This window comes from Staurois parvus, unplaced genomic scaffold, assembly GCF_062004578.1.
Source record: "Staurois parvus isolate SC_StPar_1 unplaced genomic scaffold, SC_StPar_1.0 ptg000137l, whole genome shotgun sequence".
Taxonomy (NCBI): domain Eukaryota; kingdom Metazoa; phylum Chordata; class Amphibia; order Anura; family Ranidae; genus Staurois; species Staurois parvus.
The window spans coordinates 2,915,556-2,935,000 of NW_028317933.1; the positions used below are offsets into that span (position 1 = coordinate 2,915,556).

The window sequence follows — 19,445 nt, forward strand, 5'->3', positions numbered from 1 at the left end:
CAAAGACAGTGATGAGCTCCAGGGTGATCAATGAAGGTGTAAAGTTACCTGTGAGTACTGTAACAATTAGAAGACACCTATGTGAAGCCAAGCTATCTGCAAGAAGCCCCCGCAAAGTCCCACTGTTGAAAAAAACAACAGTTTGCCAAAGAACACATTGACTGGCCTATCGAGAGCGCAACATTTTTGTGGACTGATAAAAGTAAGATTGTTCTTTTTGGGTCTAGTGGCCGCAGACTGTTTGTCAGACGACCCCCAAACACTGAATTCAAGCCACAGTACACTGTGAAGACAGTGAAGCATGGTTGTGCAAGCATCATGACATGGGGATGTTTCTCAGACTATGGTGTTGGGCCTATTTATCGCATACCAGGGATCATGGATCAGTTTGAATACATTCAAATACTTAAAGAGGTCATGTTGCCTTATGCCAAAGAGGAAATGCCCTTGAAATGGGTCTTCCAACAAGACAACAACCTCAAACAAGCTAGTAAGCAAGATTCCAGACCAACAAGATTAACGTTATGGAGTGGCCAGCCCAATCCCTGGAATTTAATCCAATAGAAAACTTGTGGGGTGACATCAAAAATGTTGTTTCTGAGGTAAAACCTAGTGCAGAAAAATTGTGGAATGTAGTATAATTTTTCTGGGCTGGAATACCTGTTCAAAGCACAGGTGCCAGCAGACTCCATGCAACACAGATGTGAAGAAGTTCTTACAAACTGTGGTTATACCACAAAATATTCAGCGATTCACAGGAAAGCTAAATCTTCAAGCATTTTTCAGGTTATACAGTAAATGTTTGAATTTGTAAAGAAAAATGCAGACTGCTATTCTTTTGAACAGCCAAATATTCCTTTTTCTTTACTTTGTTACAAATTAATAACAAATTTGAAACATTTTCTTCATGTTTTGATTAGGAATAGACTATGCAGTGTTCCCAATGCATTTGCAAGTGTGGAAATAAAAGGTATTATAAGGATTTTGAACTTTACTCACTTTTTTAAACACACAGCTGCTATTTTTAACACAACTGTATTCCCAGTTTTTTTCAGTGGTTGTTCTGTGTAGGTAACAGGTGTTCTTTACTAATTTTTTTTTTTTTATTTTATTTTATTTATTTTTTTAATATTCCAGGTAAACACAACACACAGCACAAAGGTTCAACAGCAGCCGTCTTCCACATCCCCGCTGTCCAGCCCAAACCAAACAAACTCTGAGCCACGTCCCTTGCCAGCTCCAACAAGGCCCAAAGTCAACAGTATCTTGAACTTATTTGGCTCCTGGCTGTTTGATGCTGCTCTGGTTCAATGCAAGCTGCAGAATGGGGTCAATCGAGACAGTAGTATGACAGGTATGCCAGCCTATAATACCTTTTTGGTCATTGTCTCCTCTCAGAACTTGCCATACTTCCTACCTGCAGAATAAAATAAAGTGAGCAGGTGAGGGAGGGATGGACGTAGATACATGTGTGACTTTATTCATCCTACCTGCATAGATGAAATGAATCATGTGTTGCTCTTCTTCGTTATATCCATGCACTATTACCTAAAATACACGTATTCACACCTTGCTCACATATATGCATCCACCTTGATATCGGTTTTTAATGTCTCTGAAGAAAATACACCTTTTAATGAAATACTGCAGAGGTAGCAGTTAGGGAAGTTAGTCACATTTTTTTTTTCCTTCAGTTATGATAGTCTTGATCATGTGATGGATCAGTTCCACCATATTTACTGATATACAAGTATGGGGTGGTTAATTTTTAAACTAAATTCAGTAGGTTGTCCCATATATTACTTTATTATGGTACTATTAGTTGGATCAACTAGTAAAAAGCTAACTGCGGGCTTCGACAAATTTTCTTAATGTCTAGGAGTCTGCTCCAAAAAGTTGGGTGCCAGAAACAATGCAGCATTGACATGCAGTTCACACCAACTCAACAGCGGAATGAATAAAGGCCTCTTTACCACTGCCCCCTATCAACCACATACACGCCATATAAAATGGTTCTCTTAAGACCTTCTTTTTCTCCGACAGCTATTTGTATATTTCTTTTAAACACCCCCTTTCCCAGCAGTTGCTAGGAATTAATAGAATTAAACACTTGCAGACCTGCATGGTCTGATTAAAATGCATGTTGTCTGACTTTTTTGGATCTTACAGTAGCTGCGACCTTCATATTGTTAACTTGCAATAGAAACTGGCAATCACTACGTGTTCTAGGGCCCTGGGCATTAATCAGTCTCCAATTTTTAAAGGACAACTGTATTTTATACACTAAACTTCCATAACCCACATACTTTTCAAATTAATGCAAACTTAACAACCCCACCCCAGCTACTTTACTTACCCCTGTAGCAGAGCCATGTTCTGCAGCACTGTTTACTCCAGCTTGGGTAAACATCCTCTTTCGGGGTGGTCTGACACGTACGCTGAGACCTCGCAGACTTGTATGGGGCTCATTCTGGGATGCAGCTCCCATATCTGGGTGATCTTTCATGGTGAAAGCTAGGCTGGTGCCTTAGAGGATTTCTGCCCAAATGGAAGTGAACACTGCTGCAGGCTGTAGTTATTCTACAGGGGTAAGCTGTGTGTGTGTGTGGGGGGGATGTTAGGGTAGGGTTTGTTCAGGAGAAGTCGGGGGTGGATATGAAGAGTTTAGTGTGTACTTACAAGTGTGTTTTAAAGCATCTGAAGATATTTCAGGTTCTGTTCCTTTTTATAGTCTTCTGCTCTGAGTTTTCTTGCCTCTTCAACAACCAGGTATGGATATTTCTGGAACGCGACCGATTCATTTCATTAGACCAGTTATACCCCGTTAGGTAGATGCCATCCTCCATTTTTGTGGATTTTTTTTTCCATTGTTGTGCCCGGTGTTCCCAAACTCATATGTCACTGTCACATAACCCCTCCCATCATTATTTTTCTTTCTTTTTTTTTTCTTTTTTTTTTTTTCCTTTTATTCTTTTAAAGGAAAAATGAGAGTAAGCCTTCCTTCTTTAAATTGAACTTTACACCATAATTTAAAGTACTTTCTTGTAACTACTTCTGTCCTTTTGATTTCTTTCCATTTTATTTCTGTTATCTTGCAGCATCTTTTATCCAAATTCTCCTTTCTTATAAATCTTGTAAGTAGGAATCTGTAGCTTATCCTCAATTGCAATCATCTTTATTCTCAATTTTTTTTATAATGTCCCGATAACCGCTCGCTTTCTTCCTAACATTGTCGTGGTCTTGTTGCTTTTTCTTTTATTCCCCGGGTTTTTATTTTCACTTTTATTTTGCCTTTTATTTTGCTGAGTATCTATCCTTCTCTGTTGCTCTGTGGGGTAAAAAAATAAAAACAAATCATTTCATTCCTTGAGTCCTGTCAGCCTGAATGGGAATGAGTATTGGTATAGAGACAAAACCAGTCCGTTTCCAATCTTCCCCATTTGTTTCATGTCATGAATTTGAGGAATTTGCACTAACCATGTGTTTTTTTGTTTGTTTTTTTTTTGTTTTTTTCCCGTTTTTTCATTCCTTTTAGTTATTTTTATCTTCTCTTTGGATGTACTGTTTGATCTATGTGCATGTAGTTCTTTTTATTTCAATAGCTATCTTGGTGTAGTATGTTGACATAACCTGCATCCAAAGCAGAGGCTCATGGGAAAAAATGCATAAAGATTTTTGTTTTTTACAGAAAATGTGGCTAGAGTTGCTGTTGTCAACTTTATCGTTTTTCCAGGTGAATAGTTATGGCAAAAATTAATGTGCGGCAGAGCTTTTTTTATTATCTGACTTTTTAAAACTTTGCAAATTGTTTAATGGTTTGAGTTATGTGCCCTGTTATTTTGATGCACACCTGTCATATAAATTTGGCATTGGATATGGCACATTATAGTCAAAATTGACAGAGTTCAGGTATTTCCAGCTGTGCCCAGCTGCAGGTCTTCTCCCCCCTCTTCCTGGTCTCACAAGCTTTGCTTAAAGCAGCAGAAGCCATAGGCTATGGACACACACAGGCCAGCTCAGGAGCGAGCCCACATGTCTGCCCCCATAGCAAGCAGCTTGTTATGGAGGCATACCCAGAAGAGGAGGAGCAGACTGCTCCAGCGGGGGACCTCAGAAGAGCAGGTAAGCAGCCGCTCTGTGAAATACCATTGCACAGAGCAGGTAAACATATAAACCTCTTTATTTAATTTAAAAAAGTGACTTTACAACCACTTTAGTGATACATTTAACATTTAAAGGCATTTTAGAAAATTGTGCACTTCCAAACCTTTGGCTCAGTTCAGGGAAGAGTCTCTTCTGATCCAGCTCCCGAGCCCCTGTGCACATGGGCATCTTCATAAAGACACAGTGTGATGCGTTTGGTGTGGAGACTTTCTGGTGGGCAGCACAGAGCCCTGATCGCAACCCAATTTAACACACTTGGGATGAATGGGAATGCAGGTTGATAGTCAAATCTTATCCAACATCACAGCCTAACCTCAAATATTTTCTTTTTACCGAGACGGCTCAACTCTATATTATAGTCCATGGGTTTGGAATCGGATCTCTTTCAAGTTCATATTGTTGTAATGGACAGGTGTCCACAATCTTATGGGTATATAGTATACTTTGACTGCCCCAAACAACCATAAAAGCAATCAGTGGTCCCCATTTGGAGGTCATACAAACAGCCTTTGAAAGTTAGCATTCTGCAAATGTTCAATACCACCCATCCACCCTTAAAGAAGCATTTACATCAATGAAACTATAGATAACTTGCACTAAAGTGACGCCCATTGGCGAGAACTCTTAGAAATTCAGGGTGAAATCCAAACTCTTGATCTGCATCGATGGGGACTGTAAACTCAGAAAGCATCAAAGCTGTTGGAACAGCATGGCAGCTGGGTAGCAAGAATTTTCAGAACATGTCCGCAATGGCTGCCTTCCATATTCTTTCTCTACAGTTCACACAGTCAGATTGTGATCAGTCTAGTCAACAGCAATTACTAACAGGAGTGTAGTGCTGAGGCTCTACTTAATAGATTAAATATTATTTTTACAGATCGTTTAGGTGGACTATGGGATTTTTTTGTTTTTGTTTTTGTTTTTATGGTTAGTTTTGTCAGTCGGACAGATCTTACTGGTTTGCTGTGATTGAGCCAGATTGACTTGTCTTTCTGATAATCTTGACGGTGAACTAGGTTTCTTGATAAAGCAGCAATCCATAAATACTACTCTATTAGAAGATCAACAGCATGGAACGAGTATTGCTGTCTTGCAGTCTTTTTGTTTCTAATGTGAAGCTTCCTGTTTCTGAAGCAGTGCCATGTCTGATGTACCCTTCACCTTGTGGGCTGTTGATTACAAGGTCATGTTGCTGTGCATCACAAATGTAAAATTCCTTTCTGTGGTCACTGAGAATAGGCTACTTTTTTTTGTTTTTTATTTTTATTTTGTTTTAATTGGGGTGATTTTGTTACAAAAATGCAGGAGCCCTCTCCTGCATTGTTGTAACAAAACCACTCCCATTAAAAAAAATTAAAAAAAACAAAACAAAAAAAAGTAGCCCATTCTCAGTGACCACAGAAAGGAATTTTACATTTGATTGCTGCATAAATGATCTCTGCAGAAATACTAATCTCTATGCATGGTATCTTGCTTGATTTTAAGGTCACATCAGATGCTTTATGCATGTAATCTTTTCATGCTCTGTGTTCAACCTTTAGTGCGTGTGTATTTATATGTGTATTGCTTTTGGCCCTTTGTATATATTTAAATACGTATTAAGCCTTTAGATGCTCTTATAATCAGAATGCAATTGTTTTATTTATAAAAACTTTAATTACTTTACTACAGTACAAACATAAAAACATGTTAACCACTTCCCGACAGGCCGTTGCATATAAACAGCCGATTGGTGGCAGTGCAGGGTCGGGTGGCCGTTTATAAACGGCCTCCCCGCACCCTGCTTGTGCGCGCTCCCTGGGAGCGCGCAACACCGCAATCCGGTGCCCGCTCTGTCATCCGGACACAGTGAAACACCGATCGTCGGACGGGACCTCTGTACGAGGTCCCGATCATGTGATCCCTGATTGGCCAATCAGTGATCACATGCAAAGTAGTAAGCAAGATGTCACATGTGACATCATTGCTTACTACGTGTGAAATCTGTGAATGATCACAGAGGTCACATGGTACAAGGCTATTCACAACAGCCTTGTACCATGTGACAAGCTGTGACCACTCACAGCTCACTCAGTACTCAATGAGTGCAAGAATGCAGGCAGAGAGAAAGAGAAATGATTGCTTTTACATCCTATATGGGTGTAAAAGCAATCGGTTTAAAAAAAAAAAAAAAAAAAATCATCACCCCCCACAAGTAGTACAGTGTCACCATGGTGACACTGTACTGCTAGGGTGACAGTATGTAAAAAAAATAATATAAAATAAAAATGTTTAAAAATTATAATTTTTGGTTCTAAACTAATTTGGATTTTTTTTTTTTTACTAAAAAGATAACGGAATTAATTTTGGCCAAGATTTATGATGAAATATTATTTATTTGCAAAATGTTATATAAAAAAACACTTTTTTTCAAAATTTTTGGACTTTTTAATTTACATAGCAAAAAAAATAAAAATCCCAGTGGTGAATAAATACCACCAAAATACAGCTTTATCTGTCTCAAAAAATGGTAAAAATTTCATTTGGGTACAGTGTTGCATGACCGCGCAATTGTTATTCAAAGTGTGATAGCACTGAAAGCTGAAAATTGCCCTGGTCAGGAAGGGGGTAAAAGTGTCCGGTCTGGAAGTGGTTAAAATCGCCAGTGAGTTTTAAAGGAAAGCTCAGTTTAAAGGATTTTTGTACAATGAAACTTAAAGGTGTATATGGAACAGTTTCTAAGAGCCCAAATATGTTTGGTCGGGGGAGGGGGGGGAATATATTTAGAGTTAAGGAACCAGTCAGCCTAGTGTATGAGGTAACAAGCATTTTAAAGGCATTATAAACCTTCCTACCTTCACCTTTTGTGTTTTTCACCTGTATAAGAAGAGTATTGATCGTGTAGAAGTAATTCTTCACATTCAAGTGTCAGCAAACTCTGTGTTCAAACATGAGGCATGTGGCATGGTACTGCACAGGTTAATGCATGACGTTTGTAGCCTAAGAACATTTACTTCCTGTGAGGAAACTACATACCCCACAATCCCTCGGTCTCAGTCTGGCTCGGTGCAGTGATTTGATCTGACACTGCCACAAATAGGCAGAGTGTTTATACAGAGATCATCAAGCTAGAAGAGATGTTTCCCTTTATATTTGCACTCCCACATTTGTGATGCTAGACAGAGGAAATGGCTAGGCATGCATTAAACAATGTGTAGCACAGAACAAGAGTTTACCTGTCCCTAGGGACAAGCTAGGGAATTAATACCTGGGCCTAGGGGTATCACTGAACCTTGACACTGCAAATTGCAGCCACAATATGTGAGCTCACCATTACAAGGTATGGAAAAATTAAAACGTGGGATATTACTACACTAATGCCTAGTTAAAACAGCTTAAACATTTTAAAAAGTACAATGCTTTTAAAAAGAACCTGTAGTGGTAGAGAACGCAATAGTGTCCTGCTCTTGTACTCCCTAGCGCTTTCCTTTGCATGTTGCCAAATTTAAGAGATCACGTTGTTTAATTTAGGTGTTGCTTGCATTGATTTTATGAGACCTTGACAGGTGAATGACAGGCAAACAGGTAAATACACATTTCAGATACATATGCAGTACTGTGCAAATTTTTTGTGAAGTTTGAAGAAATTCTGCAAAATTAAGAGTGCCTTTCAAAAATATATATATTTTTTTTCATTGTTTATTTTTATGATTTTACAAAATGCAAAGTGAGAGAACAGAAGAAAAATCTAAATCAAATCAATGTTTGGTGTGACTGCCCTTTGGCTGGAAACCAACATCAGTTCTTACACATGCACAAAGTGAGGGATTTTGTAGGATTAGAGTCGGGTACATGTTTAAACATTTATACTAAGCAGGTGCTAATGATCATCAATTTCATATGTAGGTTGAAACAAGCATTACCTGAGTTGGAAGCAACTGAGTAGGAGGCATAAAACTGAGTGAGGAACAGCCAATCTCTGCTACTAAGGTGAGATTGTGGAGGACAGATTCATGTCACAGGTCATACACCGTGACAAGACTGAGCACAGCAACAAAACACAAGTACGTTATACTGCATCAGCAAGGTCTCTTCCAGACAAATATTTCAAAGCAGACTGGGGTTTCAAGGTGTGCTGTTCAAGCTCTTTTGAAGAAGCAGAAATAATGGGCAACGTTGAGGACCGTAGACACAGTGGTCGGCCAAGGAAACCTAATGCAGCAGATTAAAGACACGTCATGTTTACATCCCTTCAACATCAGGAGATGTCCAGCAGTACCGCAGAACTGGTGAAAACCAGTGGGACCCAGGTACACCAATCTACTGTCCAGAGTAGTCTGACCAGAAGTGGTCTTCATGGAAGAATTGTGGCCAGAATTCCATATCTCCAGTGTGGGAACAAGACTACGTGACTCAACTATGCATAAAAACATAGGAACTGGGGTACAGGAAATTGGCAGCCGGTGCTCCGGACTGATGAGTCAAAATTTGAAATATTTGGCTGTAACAGAAGGCAGATTGTTCACGAATGGCTGGAGAGTGGTACAATAATTGAGTGTCTGCAGGCAACAGTGAAACGTGGTCGAGGTTCCTTGTACATTTTGGGGCTGCATTACTGCAAATGGAGTTGGAGATTTAGGCAGGATCTATCGTGTCCTCAGTGCTGAGAAATACAGACAGATACTTACTCATCATGCCATACCATCAGTGAGGTGGGTGATTGGCCCCAAATTTATTCTGCAGCAGGACAATGACCCCAGACAATACAGCCAATGTCATGAAGAGCTATCATCCGTGTAAAGAACGAGTCCTGGAAGTGATGGTTTGGCCCCCGCAGAGCCTTGATCTCAACATCATGGAGTCTGCCTGGGATTACATGAAGAGACAGAAGGATTTGAGGCAGCCTTCATCCACAGAAGATCTGTGGTTTAGTTTTTCTAAGATGTTTGGAACAACCTACCTGCCGAGTTTCTTCAAAAACTGTGCAAGTGTACCTAGAAGAATTGATGTGGTTTTGAAGGCAAAGAGTGGTCAAGCCAAATGTTGATTTGACTTGGATTTTTTCCTCTGTTCATTTACTTTCCATTTTGTTAATTGATAAAAAGATTAACACTTCTATTCCTGAAAGCATTCTTAATTTACTGCATGTTTTCACACAAAACTTTTGCACAGTAGTGTATGTAAAATATTTATACCATAATAAATGATCATTATTTCCAAAACACAGTGCTTTAGCAAATTAATTTAATTTAATTAGGGTTTACACATACAATTCTATATTTGAATCTGTGCCCAGACAATGCACACTAAAATCAATCACAGTGGCTTAGTGGCTAGCACTTCTGCATTGTAACACTGAGGTCCTGGGTTTTAATCCCAACCAGGATACTACCTGCTTGAAGTTTGCTTGGTCTATATCTGCTTGTGTGGCTTTTGCTTCTATCTAAATTGACCGTATGTGTATGCAACTTGAATGGTAAGCTCCATGAGGCCAGGGACTGATGTGAATATATAACATATGTAAACTAGTACATAATAAAAATAAATTACATATTCTGAACAAGCTGTAAAAGTACTTTAAGGGCATAGGCATACTGCCACAAAAAAGATTTTTTTTTTTTCTTTCTTTTGGTATACGTCTGCAAAGGAGAATTTTTACTTTTCCTGGAGTTGGACCAAGTTGAGTAATGTTAAAGTGGTTGTAAATGCATACTTTGTTTTTTTGTTTTTTTTTTTTAAATCGGTTTCTACTTACCTGCTCTGTGCAATGTAATTACCCAGAGTGACCCCGAACCTTCTTTTCTTGGGTCCTCTGTTGGTGCTTCTGGCTCCACCTCTTCTCGGCCGTACCCCATCGGAAAACTCTTCCTATGGAGGCCCACCTGTGTGCTCACTCCCAAGCCCTGCTTTCTGCATCTGTAGACACAGACATCGGGACTCGGCCCCACCCCTGCTCCCTCGCCACTAGCTTTGATTGACAGCAGCAGGAGCTAATGGCTTCTGCTGCCTCTGCAAAGCCTGAGACCAAGAAATGAGGGGAGAGAAAAGCTGCAAACGTGCACAGTGCTAGATCAAATGAGGACTCGTATAGGTATGTGGGGGGGGGGGGGGGTGTTCGGTGGTGGTAGATGGTGTTACTCATGCCTAAATATTGTTTACCTTAATACAAGGAATGCATTAAGTTAAAAATGTTTAGCATTTTTTAACCGCTATAAAAGATGTGCAGATGACAGTGTATGCCTATACAGGTATTCTGGTTTCAATGTAATAGATATTTAAATTATTCATAGCATTTATCAGATTGAAAGTACAGTCTGACAGCTATGTGATTTGTAATGAGGATGTATATTTAGGCTAGTTTTTTTTTTTTATATATAGCTTAGTTTCTAAGCTTTGCTTTTATGCAAACCTATAATTTTGTTATCAGTTTTGATGATGAGAAATTTTATCTGCCTTTCCACTGGGAATTCTTTGCTCATCGGGGACCCTTTATTTACTGCCTAAACTAAAACAAGTTCTGCACACTAGAGAGAGTTTGTGGGCTTGTTCTTATGAGTCTTGCAATGTGATTGAGGGTTTGGCAGAACAAATTAGATAAATCAGAAATGGAGTCAAGTAGTGGTATATCATTGCTGAGGACACTTTAAAATTTGCGCTTGATCCTTACTTTGCATGTACTGCATGCATGGAAACATGCCATTCACTCATGTGAAGTAACTTCTAAGTCTCCCATATATTGGCCATTAATGCCCACAGCATCTCCCGTAAATTGGCAGTTTTTCCTAGGCACCTAATATGTTAGTCCCTTGTCATTTGTAAATTGCCCCCAGCTTGCCACCCTTCGGTTGTTGATTTCCTCTAGCTGTCTCCTGCTGCCCCTTGTTGCTTATAGATTGGTGGCTTCCCCCATTTGCTGCCTATAAATTGTTTGCTTTAGCGATTGCTCCTTGATAGACAGCCGTCCCTAGCGTTTGCCTGTAGATGGGTGGCTTTCCTTAGTTGTAGACTGTTGATTTCTACTAACTGTCATCCGTAGATTGTGAGCTTTCCGTAGATGTCCCTTGCAGGCTGGTGGCTGCCCGTAGCTGGCAACGGTAGATTGGTGGCTTCTACCGGCAAATTGGCGTTTTGCCATCGCCATCTCCCATAGATTGGCAACTGCCCCTAGCTGTTGCCTGTTGGGGAGGGGTACAGGTACAAACTCTGTCATCTGTTACGTTGTCTTCTTTCTGTATTGTGCCCTGGTTTGTGAACTACTGTTTAAACAGACTACATATACCATTCATTTGTAATTCTATAAATACTGGCTGAGTAACAACACTAACTGCATATAACACTTTGACTCAACTCTTTTCATTATTTGATCAGGCATATGTGACTATGCAGAACAATACTTTTTCCCTTTAAAAATAATGCAGCAACATTTAAGGTAATGTTACTAAATTGGTAAATGATTTGGCATATGTTCATGTAGAGGGAATCACTATTTTTCTGCTAACTAGACAATAATCTACTGCTGGCACTGATTTCTGTATCGCCTTTTGTCCTGTGAAATCTTTGTGTCCTTCTTTCCCATGAGCCCAGTTTTTTTCTGTGTGTTAATAACATCCAATCAAACACTCTTTCCTCACTCTCTGCAGCAATAGCTACACAGGCCACGGTCGAGCTTCGTCGTAAAGGTTCCCAGATGTCCACAGACACCATGGGATCAAGCACCATTTATGATGCCAATGAAATCCCAGAGAATTACGAGGCTGGACGGGCTGAAGCCTGCGGTACCTTATGCAGGATTTTCTGCAGCAAGAAGACAGGGGAGGAAATATTGTCTGCTTATCTCTCCAGGTATGAGTGTCTGCCTACTGTATGGGATTCTTCATTTTATTTTTTGTGGTTTTCCTGTGATTTTCTTACATTTTGCTACATTCTTACATGGAAGTGCTAGTAGGGTTCCACTTAAGTTTGTGGACCAGTTTTGCCAGACTACCCTTGAGCAAATTGCATGCTAAATTTCTGATGTTTTTCTGAATGTACACAAAAATGATCTATTCAATCAAGTAGAATGGAGGACAGATTGGTACCAGGCTTACTATTCTCTACTGTCACCTTAAAACGCACCTAACACCCATGTTCCTCTGGCACACCATGCCATTCCCTGTTGCTTTATTTGATGCTAACAAAAGCCCAAAGGATTAGATACTCTGTAGTTCTGCCTGCATCCCTGCTACGTAGTTTCACCGCTGTCACTAAGATTGAAAGTGATGAGTCCTCCATTCTTTTTATGCTTTACCACCAGAATTATTATTATTATACAGTATTTATATAAGAGCTGAGAGTCTTGTGCCGACACCTGTGCCAATGGCAGCGTCTTTTAGGGTATTTCCTCGGACCTTATTTCCTGTTCTCGAAGACACTTTTAATTATTGGTTACCAAGTGATTTAATAACTACATCATGTTAGCTACATCATTCATTTCAGTACAATCAACATAGTGCAGTAGGCAGTAATAGGGTTAAAGCTCCTTTAACCTCCCTGGCGTTATTCCCGAGTGTAGCTCGGGGTAGAGTTTCAGTACCAAAAGCGGTAACCCCGAGCTACACTCGGGCTTACCATGCGGCGTTTCATAGGGATTCACTGCAGCGCTCTTGTCCTTCGCTCCCGCGATGTGTCCCCAGCCATCTCCTCCGGCCGATGTCGGCATCCGGCTTCCGTGTTCCGGTCCCTGTGACGTCGGGACGTACGGGCGCCGGAACCGGCGGCAAATTTGAAATTTTTAAAAAATTTAATTTTTTAAAAAAATTATTATTACATAGTAAAACATTGCTGTTTCAAAGCATTTCACATACATTTTGTCCCGAGTGCTTTGTCCTGTGCCCTGCATGCATTTTAACTGTTCTTTCTGCCTGGAAACTGAGAAAAGTCCATGGTGTCCAAAAAGCGTCCCTTTATGTCAAAATCGGTTTTAGACCAGCTAGAGAACAGCGATAGTAAATCGGAACCACTTGCAGAATTGAGTGATAATGATTTGTGGGGAAATTCGTCATCAGACACTGAAAACGATTCTGCGACTTTGCTTAGTGATGTGCGAACTTGGCGCTATATTTCAAATCTCAGTGTTTTTGGTTTGATTATAGTATTGAATTAAATTTAAATTTTATTATTTTTTTATGATTTATTCATTTATAATTTATGATTTCGTGTTTCAAGATTTATCATATCCAGAATGTTTACTAGACTCTTGTTCGGACAGATTTCAGTGAGTTATTCCTAAATTACAGCCTACAATAAAAAAACTACATATTTCCATGCAACAAAATGGTACCGCTTTCAGCACCAAAAATCTGAAATAATCATACCGCCAAGGAGGTTAATGATCAAATTGTGCTTACAGGAAGGATAAGATGTCTCCGCATGTATAAGACTGGCAAACAGTGTAAAAAAAAAACAAAAAACCTTTTCCATGTTTGACGTGACGTCGGATGTAATCCGGAAGTTGCAGAGCGGCCATTTTGGAAAAGGTTTTTTTACACTGTTTGCCAGTCTTATACATGCTGAGACCTCGTATCTTTCCTCTAAGCACAATTTGATCATTAAAGGAGCTTTAACCCTATTATTACCTACTACACTATGTTGGTTATACTTTGTCACATGTTTTGTTGCCATTTGAGAACTGGATGATCTATACAGCGAGAGGAGCTCCCCTTTTTCTAAAGGCATACGGATCTTGTCATCTGGTAAGGCGCATAAGAGGTGGCGGTCAATGTCCACACTAGCACTGGGAGTTTTTCAAGAGGGGAGCACGAGCAGAGTGAAAGTATTTTGGTGATACAATGATTTATGCGATTTCTTTGGAGGTATATTTCCTATGTGAAAGCGGACGGATTTAGTAAGCTAACCACAAAGGAAGATTGTGTAGAAGTTTTTTTTTTTTTTAAATTTACAAAAGGGTAAGAGTAAGAATGATGGATGGTTAAAGGTGTACACACGGTGGAGTGGATTTTGCACACATTGCCTCAATTTTTGTAAATGCGTTTTATGTTGAAAATCATGCGTTGTCGATAATGCACTATATGCGATTTATAGTTTTTTGAGGGCACTAAGGAGGAAGAGGATTTTTTTTGGCACTTTTGGAAGAAGAATATTCACTAAGGAAATTAGTATCACTGGTTAGTGTACACAGAGAAGCTGAATTAAAGTTGGAGGTGTAGATAGTTACCACATCAAAGGTTAAATATACTAATCTAGTGTCAGTTCTCAAACAGATACCACCCAAGGTTGTATAGCATGGTAAATTATCTTTAGTAACATTCAGGTCACATGCTTTATTCTCTTCACAATAGTATGGTTTTTGGATTATGCCAGATCTATTAACATGGTACTCATGCTAAAGCTTCATTCGCATTACCACATCTCCAAAGTTGTGCTATTTACAGTGCAACTTTGATCCAAATTTACATTCTCTGGACCAAAGTTGCATCAAAAGTTACTCCAAAGTAGTGCAGGCACCTTTTCAAATCATTGCAACTTTAAGTTGCACCAATTTAAATGGGCGCCATTTAAAAGAATGGAGTGCGACTTTGCCCAAAGTCGCACGAGTGTGAATGGGAGCCGAAGTGATAGAACTGTATCACTTGCATATGTTACTAACGGATTGTATGTGATATATCAGACTTTATAGAACCTGTTTAGGTGGTGTTGAACATCTAGATTTGAATTTTGTACATTGTAAAAATCTGAAAAAGTCAATAAAAATTGTCTGATTAAAAAAAATCTACAAAATATTATGAGCCTATGCTTTAAAGAAATTGCAGGTAGAAGTACATAAAATTTCATTATTTAAACGCTTTCTGCAGCATTCTTTCTTTTCACTTTTATTTTTTGCTCTTGCAATGTACCTTTTGAACATGCTAGCAAATTTTATTACTTCAGGGTGAGTCGGTTTCATAGCACAGCCCCCTTCCTCTTTGTATATCATAGCCCTCTTCTCTTTGGGAAGTGTCTAACTACCATTTGTGCTGGCCCAGCAATTCTGCCACTTTCCTCACCGCTCTAATTAAATGTTAATGTAGCAGCTAGGGGAGGAACAAAGGACAGTACTACAGAGTGTTACTTGACTGACAGCTCTGAGTCTGCTGACATCACATCCAACATTGTGACACCCAGAAGCAGTCTCAGGGCTTTAACATACATTAAATAATCTAAATGCACATACTAAAGAACCTTATCGGAAGATATTTGTTGAAATTAATGGTCTGGCAACAGACAATCGAAGATGCCAGTAATCAAGCCTTTATTTAAATAAAAGCAGATAAGGCCTAGAAAAAAAACCTAATAGTTTAGTCCTCCACTTATTGGTTGAATATGAAAATAAAAAATAGGTTGTACATTTATATCAATATACTAGAACAGCAGCGCTGGTTAAACATAATAACTAAATGCAAATCACAGTGGGTTCAAACCACTTAATACTAATAACATTTTTGTGCAGAAAATATAAATCCAATGGTGTATTCACTAAAAATGTCTGTTATTATATATCATAAGTCCAGTGGTATAAAGCAGGGGTGCTCAACCTTTAAGAGCTAGGGCCACTTAAAGCGGAGTTCCAGCTGAAAAAAAAAATATATATTATTATTATTATACAGGATTTATATAGCACCAACAGTTTGCTCAGCACTGTACATTATACAAAAAAAAAACTGTACAAAATTAAAGTCAGCAATTACAAAAACTGTAGCTGCTGACTTTTAAAATACAGCCACTTACCTGTCCCCCAGTCCAGCAGTGTCCTCACCACCGCTGCTTTCACTGGCAGTCTTCTCTCCCTGGCGCTGGCATCTCTAGTATGGACACCCAGCTGTGACGGCTTGTGGCTTCACAGCCGGGTGCACATTGCGCATGTGCTTTGTGAATGGCCCTGTAGTCTTTTAGGTCCTGTCACATGTTCCAGAAGACTACGGGGAGGGGCGGGAAGACAACTTCCGCTTGCGATCGCAGCGGAAGTGTGAGAGCAGGTACCTGTCGAATTTGGGTACCCGCTCCCCAAAGGTGCCAATCCTTAATGGGGAGCGGGGTACAAAGCATTAAAGTGGAACTTCCCCTTTTGGGTGGAGCTCTGCTTTAAGTAATTTGGTAACCGGTCATGGGCTACAATTAAATGAAATAGTTTTGAATTGTGAATTGTTTTTATTTTGACTAGCATAATGTACATTTTCCCCCTGCAGCTGCTGAATGCTGGTGGGAGGGAGAAGAGGAGAAGCAGACTTTCAGTGGTTGCAGGAGAAAAGAAAAAAAAAAAAAAAAGAGGACCAGTTCCTGTATATGCCACCACTTTTGTTCAAGTGTAAAATAGAATGTGACAGGGAGGCTGCATGGGTCCCCTGGAGCATGGGGCGGGTTCACCATTTCGGCACCTGGTGCTACACCAGTGGTTGGGGCATGTGGTAAAAATTTACCACACCTTGGGTGCAGCGTGGCTTTCCTGCGGGTTAGCTTTGCTGTGCCATAGACGTCTGTTATGTCTTGCGGGTATGGTGCATTTTCTGAAAGTATACCAAAACACCTGCATTGAGGAGTTTTGGTCCGCCGCCATGTGAATATCTCCAATATAAGTAAGTCTTCACACCAAGTGCCCTCCACCACACTTACTGGAGGTACGTGCCCATCTTACAAAAGATTGGGCAAACACAGCTCAGATGTCCCAGCAAAAATGGTGTTTGCATAAACTCTCCCTTCACACACAGTTTTCTCTTTCTCCAGTTGATCAAATCTCAGGACGTACATGAAAATGTAAAAAAAAAAAAAAAAGACTCCCATACTATAAAACCAATAATCACATTTTATTGAATGAAGATAAATAATACTCACATAAAGACTCTTGTAAACAAACATAAAGCAGTCAAAATGCTTGAAATCAACAAGGCAAGAGTGTACCGCCTGCTGCTCTAACCCCCACCACTCACAACAGATGGATACAATTATTATTATTATACAGTATTTATAAAGCGCCTACAGTTCGCTCAGTGCTGTACATTACAATGGGAGACAGAACATGCGACAGTACAATAACAATACAATGTGATAGACGAGGGGTTCGAGGGCCCTGCTCCTTGGAGCTTACAATCTAGGAGGGAGGGGGTAGTGGTACAGGAGGAAATGGCTGTGGGGGGATGGAGTGGTAGAAAGAGTGGAGGAGGTCAGCAATTAGCAGGGGGTGGGGTAGGCTTCCCTGAAGAGGTGGGTTTTCAGGGTGCGCCTAGAGGAGAGGAGAGTAGGTGATAGGTTCCCAGCATTAGGCTTGTGTGTCATGGCCATGGTAAAAAGCAGTGCAACTTCCCTTTAAATGTTGCCACCCTGGATTAGGTTCTGTCCAATCAAACAATACTTTGCCCATATAAGTGTACTTTTATGAAACAGATCAGCGGTGATCCTGAGGATCGTTGCTGATCCCTGATCATTCGTGGTTTAGGAAACAGAGATGATCAGCGGAGAACATGTTCATCTCAGCAAACAGATGGCCAGTATATGAAGGAGCGATGTCAGCCCTTCACTGGCGATCTGTGTTCTCCCTCCAGATTCTCCAGCCCAGAGGCGGAAAATCGGGGGAACCGCAAACAAAGCAGCGATAATTTACCGCTGCTTAGTAAACGGTGTTTGACTGATCTCTTACTGTAATCTCACGAGATTATAGTAATAACAGCCGTTTTCCAGCATTTGTAGATCGCTTCTCCCTTCATTCGGAGAACTGATCTACACCGCTTCATAAAAAGGCATTCAGAGGAGAACTGTGTTCTCCGAGAATGCCGGAGAACTGAGCAGCGATCATTTACCGCTGCATGATAAAAGGACACCATAGTTGTCACGCAGCTGAATCCTTTTGTTCATTTCTGTATTTGCTGCATTTTCCTTAGCATATGATAATTATTGATATGTTAAAATGTCACTATTTTTACTTGATTAAATGTGTAAATGTAGATGTTTTGATTGACCCGAATATCCTTTTCTCCACAGGTTTTACATGGCCCTGGTGCAAGGATTACAGATAGGGGAATTTATCTGCCACCCAGTACTTGCCAGCATTATCCTCAACTCAGCTCCTCTCTTCTGCTGTGATCTTAAAGGGATAAATGTGGTGGTTCCTTATTTTATTTCTGCACTGGAAATTATTCTGCCAGACAGGTGAGTTTTTCTGTCAGGTTTTAAATGCTATCTGTGTCCATATACTGGTGAGATTTATGGCTTGTTCACACTTGACTTCTTCCCAAACACCCTAAGCATTTGACAGGCATTAGGCGTTTTACAAGCGTTAAAAACGCTCCCCAAACGCCCTATGCGCGGTTTTGAGTTGTTTGTGGTGCGGCTTTAATGCTTGTAAAACGCCTATAATAAACTTGATGGAATTAACGCCCTGCAAACACACCGCAAATGCCTGCCAGGCGTTTTGAGGAGCGTCACCATAGAGTTGAATGGGAGGCGTTGAAAGGCTTTGACGACTCCTGACTCGTCATGAGGCCTCAATTTTGAAACGATGCGAACGCTTCAGTGTGAACAGCACTGTGTGTTGCCATGTGTATCATTTTCATAGGCGTTTGAGGAGCGTTAAAAATGCCCCTCGAACGCTTGCTTTCAATGCTAGTGTGAACTGAGTCTTACTTTGTCCCTGTGAGGACATGAAAGTGTAGAGTTATCTTGTGCTGGGGACAGAAATAACAAAAAGCATGTGTGTATAGTAGATTAGGGAAGGGATTGAAAAACTGTCAGGCTTTTTTTGCTATTTGTATCTTCAGCCTCAGTGAAATTCTCTCTCCTGGCCATGGTGTTACGGGGACAGGCAGTAGGGAGAGACTGTCCTACCAAAGAGGACATAGGTAGCAAAGATACTTGATCCTTACTCTTGACCACACTAATGAAAACAAAAAAATGTAAGATGAACCTGGGCTTTAAGCGTTAATGCGTTGATCACTCTGCTTAAAGCGGAATTCCATATAAGGTGCTTTTTTAATGAGTAGCTTTTTTTTTTTTCCACACAGCTGTTGTTTACTGTTCAAATTTCTGTGCACTGTTCAAATCTGATCTTCATTGATACAAGATAATTCTCAGTTCTCTTCTTCCGGTACTCTGAAGTTGCAGTTCTCATGCGATAAATGATCCTGACATTCGCACTTTCCTGCCTCCACCCTTGTCCTTTCTCAAAAATGTTTGAAATCTTTTCACATAACCTAAGGCTATCTGTGAATGGATGAGGGGAGAGCAAATGATAGAAACCTTGACTGTATAGTGATTAAATGGTTAGTGCTTCCACCTAG

General features: G+C 40.1%; 1 protein-coding gene across 9 annotated transcripts in view; it reads left to right on the forward strand.

Moving 5' to 3' along the window:
- RALGAPB (Ral GTPase activating protein non-catalytic subunit beta) overlaps positions 1–19,445 on the forward strand; it is a 138,939-nt gene that overhangs the window by 56,688 nt on the left and 62,806 nt on the right. For 4 of the 9 annotated variants that reach the window (XM_089673247.1, XM_089673242.1, XM_089673243.1 and 1 more), the window contains exons 9-12: positions 1,138–1,354; positions 3,689–3,733; positions 11,784–11,985; positions 18,151–18,318. In XM_089673247.1, coding sequence (XP_089529373.1) covers positions 1,138–1,354; positions 3,689–3,733; positions 11,784–11,985; positions 18,151–18,318 — 632 coding nt within the window. Of the gene's footprint in view, positions 1–1,137; positions 1,355–3,098; positions 3,135–3,688; positions 3,734–11,783; positions 11,986–18,150; positions 18,319–19,445 lie in introns of all 9 variants that reach the window. The other 5 variants (XM_089673249.1, XM_089673250.1, XM_089673248.1 and 2 more) reach the window with 2 other exon arrangements.